We start from the raw sequence: 5574 nt of genomic DNA, 5'->3' as shown, positions 1-5574 counted from the left end.
ACACAGAGCAGCTCGGTGCTTGCTGGGGCTGGGAATGTGGGCAGGGATCGGCTGCACACGGGTTTGGGTGGGCGGGGGCCCTCGCACGATACAGTGCTGAACCAGCCACGGTGGTTGGCACGCAGCTCCGTAAATTACATCTCAATAATGCTGTAAACTTTCAGGGACCAGTTTTTTTTTTAATGTTTTTTATTTATTTTGAGAGAGAGAGGGAGAGTGCTAAAAGGGGAGGGGCAGAGAGAGAAAGAGAGACAGAGGATCCCAAGCAGGCTCTACACCGTCAGCACTGAGCCCAATGCGGGGCTTGATCCCACAAACTATGAGATCATGACCTGAACCGAAATCAAGAGTTGGACGCTTAACTGGCTGAGACCCCCAGACACCCCTCAGGGACCAAATTCTACGTGTCCCTGTCCTCGGCCACCAGCACAGGGAGGGTAGGGCTCCATGAACATTTGAGGAGTTGAGCGAAGAGTGCATAACACTTGCCAAGGACACGTCGGTTCTCAGGCACTTAGATCGCTAACCCCGTCAGCTGAGCCTTTGTGTCTTTCTCTGGACACACACCTGCTCACGTCACACGAGTGGTACTGACTCACTGTCCTGCTGCCTCTGCACACTTCCCCTTGAAGATGTGCAGAAACAACGTCCTGCCTCTCCCTGGCGGCCGGCGTGGTTTGTATCCCGCTGCCTCTCCAGGCCCGCTTTCCCTGCCTGAGCCGCACACTCAGGCGCGCCCGCGGAGGGCCCCACGAGCTTGGCGGCCGGCCTCGTGATGGGGTTTGGAGCTCCTGCCACCTGGTGTCCAGAGAGGACACTGCACCGAGTAGTGGGAGAGCCTGGGGCCCGCCACCCAGGTCTCGGGGCGGGGGTCACCGGGAGATGAGATCTAAGGGAAAAATAAGCGATTTCTAAAAATGTTGATTAACTACTAAAGCACACTAACACAGGCATACAAAATAACTGTAATAAATATTTTTAATTAAATTTTCAAACACCTAAGCATAAATGTTCATATTTGATTGTTAGAAAATACACACAGTATTTTTTTCCCTGGTAACATATATATTTGGCTTACGGAAATAATATCCATTTAAAATAAAATTTTTTAGGCACTTGGGTGTAGAAAGTGCTAGAGAATAAAACCCCATTTTACTTTACTGCTGCTTATATGAGAGAGCTACCAAAATTACATCTGATAAAACATTGTATTTTCAACACTGTTTGCATAATGACCCTTTAAGAAAAAAATATCATGACCGAGTGTATCCACTAACACTCCGAGTTCCAGGATATTTTACACGGAAAACTGTAACTGATAAAGATTTCAAATTCCTTTTAGACTGTTCACTGTGATGCTAAGTTTTAGTAGACACAACACAAAGAAAGAACAAAATTTCTTTTTAATAACTTTTGCTTGAAAGAAAAATAGTCAAGAACTTTCTCGGTGAGGCGGGCATTTACGCAAGACATAGATACTGACCCACGAACGCAGCAGGTGCACGTAGGTTTGAAACAAACAGGATGCTTTGGCTGCCAGGGTGAGCAGGTGCCATCTCGTTCTACTTTCAAATTACCCGCAGATTTTGGGGAGATCTGTCAATGGACTGTAATAAATGAGACATGACAGTACGGAAGCCGCTCAGCGAATGTTACTTCAGAAACTGCCGGGCCGGAGAAGTGTCTTGGGAGAATCTTGCACACCACACGTTTCCTGCAATACTCTTGCTATCAAAGTCTTGCCTGTGAGTGTCCTAGGTCGTTGACACAAAGGTGCCGTGTTGTGAGGTGGAGAGGCCCCGGCCCCGGCCCAGGGGAGGACGGGAGCTCGGGGCTCGCTCCGCGCTGGCTGCTGCTCACTGGGCGGGCGGCTGGGCCTGCAGGTGCTGTAGCAGCTGCTGGCAGAGGGCAGGAGAGCGGTGCTTGTGGATGACAGCCTCTATCTCTCTAGCCAGGAGCTCAGGGAACAGGACACTGCCTGCTTTGAGGACCTCTGTAAAACAGCAAAACACCATTAACACGCCATAAACAAACACGAAACCAATTCCTGTTTATGAAAAGGGACCGAGCGGCCACACGCTACCTAATGACAAAGGGTCAGATCTCCACGCGACCAACGAGCCTGTGCACGTACGTGCCTAATAGCAGAGCGCCAAACCACGTGAGGCAGGTCAATCCACACTGTGTCTAGAGACCTCCACACTCTCTGTCAGAGATGGACAGACCCGGCCAGCAGAGAACCAGTGAGGACGCGGCTTAACAACGGCACCACCCATCACTGGCTACGACGGATATGTGCAGACGACTCTGTCCAACGGCATCCGAATACAAGTCCTTCTCAAGCTCTTGTGGCACACTCACCAGGACAGACCACGTTCCGGGCCATGAAAAACACCGCAACAAATTAAAAAAACACCAGTCCTACGATGTCTGCTCTCAGAACACAATAGAGTTAAACCAGAAATCAATGAAAGAGACGTAAGCGGGAAAAATCCCCAAACACGTGGAGATTAAACAACACGTTTCTAAATAGCACAATAGTCAAAGAAGAAATCTCAAAAGAAACGAAAGACTTTCTGAACTAATTGAAAATGAAAACACAACTTAACCCAAAATCGTAGGATGTGGCGAAAGCAGTGCCTGGAGGGGACTCACAGCATCGAGTGCCTGCGTGAGGCACGCAGAAAGATCTACAAGTTGATACTCTCCTTTACCACCTTAGGAAACTAGAAAAAGAAAGGCAAATCCAAAGTAAGCAGAAGAAAGGAAGTAAGAATTCTAAAAGCAGAAACCAATGAAGAAAATCAACAGAACCAAAAGCTGGCGTTCTCTGACCAAGTGCTGGACCGCAAATGTGATGTGACCCCGACGGGGTGGACGAACCCCTTCCCTGAAAGACACTCACACAGGAACAAACAATCTCCACAGACCTACATGGATCCAAGAAACCATCAATAATTAATAACCTCCCCAAGCAGAAAGCACCAGCCCCAGATGGGTTCACTGGTGCACCAAACTTTCAGGAAGAAATTACACCAACTGCCTACCATCTCTTCCAGAGGATAGAAGCTTCCTAAGTCACTCTACGAGGCCAGCATGGCCCGGATACAAGACCAGACAAAGACATCACAAGAAAAGGAAGCCACGGGTGGTTACCTCTCATGGACACAGATGCAAAAATCCTCAACAAAATAGTAGCAAATCGAATCCAATAGTGTTTAAAAAGAATGATGCATGAAGCCCAAATGCAAGATGGTTCAATATTCCAAAATCAATTAACGTAATCCATAGCATCAATAGGCTGAAAAAGAAAATCATATGGTCACATAAATAGCATTTTGACAAACGCCGGTACCCATTCATGGTAAAAATTCTCAGCAAACTAGGAATAGAGGGGCACCTCCTCAACACAGTAAAGAAAATCTATAAAAAAACCTCAGAGCTAAAGTCATACTTAATGGCGAGAAACTCAAAGCTTTTCCACTAAGATCCCAAATTGCCACTCCTTTTCAACATTGTACCGGAAGTCCTACTGAGTACAATAAGAAAAAGAAGTAAAAACTAAACCAAAGGTAGTATATAAACAAAAGAAAAAAGAACAAAATAAAATAAATGGGACAGCCATTATGTGAATTTCACGTTCAAGGGTAGGAAAGCTCAATATTGTCAAGATGTCAGTTCTCCCCAACTTGATCTATAGATTTAAGGCAATCACAATAAAAATGCCAGCAGGTCATTTTTCAGATACTGACTAAGTGAATGTAAAGTCCCAGAGGAGCCAACGCAACACTGAAGGAGAACGAAGTTGGAGAACTGACACATTCTGACTTTAAGAGTTTCTATAAAGCCAGAGTAGCGAAGACAGTGTGGTCCTGTTGAAGGAACAGATAGATCGATGGGCCAGGACAGAGACCCAGACGCAGACCAGGTCACCCAACAGGGCACAGAGGCTCCGTTCCAATAAACGGAACTGGGACGAGTGGGCGTGCACGTGCCGGGGGAGAAAAGAATCTAGACACAGACTTTACGTCCTTCACAAAAGCTAACTCAAGACAGATCACAGACCTAAACGTGAAACTGGGCAAAGAATGAAAAAGTACAGGACTCCTGGAAGAGAACGCAGAAGAGAACCTAGGGGACCCTGGGTGTGGCGATGACTTTTGGACACAACACCGAAGGTAAGACCCACGGAAGAAGTAACTGATGGGCTGGACGTCATTACCTTCAACACTCGTGCTCCACAAAAGGCAGCGTCGAGAGACTGAGAAGGCGAAGCCTCGGGCCGGGAGACAGTTCACAGAAGGCACATCTGATAAAGGACTGTTATCCAGATGCACGAAGAACTCCAAACGCTCACCAACGTGAGAACAATGCAAGCAAGAAACAAGCCGAAGACCTAACGACACCCCAGCAGGGGAAAGACACAGAGCGCAGACAGGCACCGGACACGAGGCTCCATGTTGCGTGTCCTCCGGGAAACGTGGAACAAAACAGCAAGGGGACGCCACCACGCGCCTGTCGCAAGGGCCACGGCCCACAGCACGTCACGGCGGATGCTGGCGAGGAGGCGGAGCAGCAGGAACCCCAGGCCCTGCCGGCGGCAATGCGGGACGGGGAAGCCGCCTTGCAAGACAGGTTGGCGAGACTCGTGACAGGACTAGTAATGTTCTCACCACGCGACCCCGCAATCGTGCCACTTGCTATCTACCCAAAGGAGCTGAAGCCTTATGTGCAGATGTATATTTACAGCAGCTTTGTCCATAACTGTCCTTCAGCAGCCGGACGGGTGAATAACGGGGGTCCGTCTAGACGGTGGATTATTCAGTGCTGAGAAGAAGTGAGCTGTGAAGCCACGAAAAGACGCGGAAGCACCGTAAACGCGTTAGCAAGTGAACGAGCCGGTCTGGGAAGGCTTCACACTGTAGCACTCGGACTCCGTGACACTCTGGAAAAGGCCCAACTATGGAGACGGTAACAGACCAGTGGCTGTCGGGGTGGGAGGCTTCAGGCAGAGCACACACGGCACTGGGACTATTCTGTGTGGCTCTGGAATGGTGGGCCCGGGCCACACATCTGTGCGCGGCTACCTAGAGAGAGCCTCACGGAACCTGGTCTCTGGATGGTGCTGGCCTGTCAATGTGGGTCAACAGCCGTCAGGGACAGGTGCACCGCCAGTGCGGAGGGTGATGCGTGTGTGGGGCAGCTGGTAAGTGGGAGAGTTCTGTACCTTCCTCTCAATTTAGCTGTGACCCTAAAACCACTCTAAAAAAAACAAAGTTTTAAATAGAAAGTCGTTACAGCATTTAAATCCATCGGATGTTGCTGGGTCAGCATACAATGGTCCCAGTGTAGACAAACAGAACTTAAAAATAATCTTGGAGGGGAGCCTGGGTGGCTCAGTCGGTTGAGCGTCTGGATCTTGATTTCGGCCCAGGTCACGGTCTCACGGCGTAGTAGGTTCGAGCCCCGTGTCGGGCTCTGTGCTGGCAGGCAGGGCCTGCCTGAGGTTATCTCTCTCTCTAGCCCTCCTGAGCTTGCACTCTGTCTCAAAATAAATACACTTAAAAAAAAAAA

General features: G+C 49.0%; 1 protein-coding gene across 1 annotated transcript in view; it reads right to left on the bottom strand.

The window, feature by feature from the left end:
- Nucleotides 1–960: 960 nt before the first annotated feature.
- DNAAF5 (dynein axonemal assembly factor 5) overlaps nucleotides 961–5574 on the bottom strand; it is a 61382-nt gene continuing 56768 nt past the window's right edge. The window contains exon 14 of the mRNA XM_040455628.1: nucleotides 961–1993. Within this exon, the coding sequence (XP_040311562.1) occupies nucleotides 1857–1993 (137 nt within the window). The 3' untranslated portion in view covers nucleotides 961–1856. The remainder of the gene's footprint in view (nucleotides 1994–5574) is intronic.

Source organism: Herpailurus yagouaroundi, unplaced genomic scaffold, assembly GCF_014898765.1.
Source record: "Herpailurus yagouaroundi ecotype Mexico unplaced genomic scaffold, PumYag 216, whole genome shotgun sequence".
NCBI lineage: Eukaryota > Metazoa > Chordata > Mammalia > Carnivora > Felidae > Herpailurus > Herpailurus yagouaroundi.
This window is presented reverse-complemented; position numbering and strand designations above follow the sequence as displayed.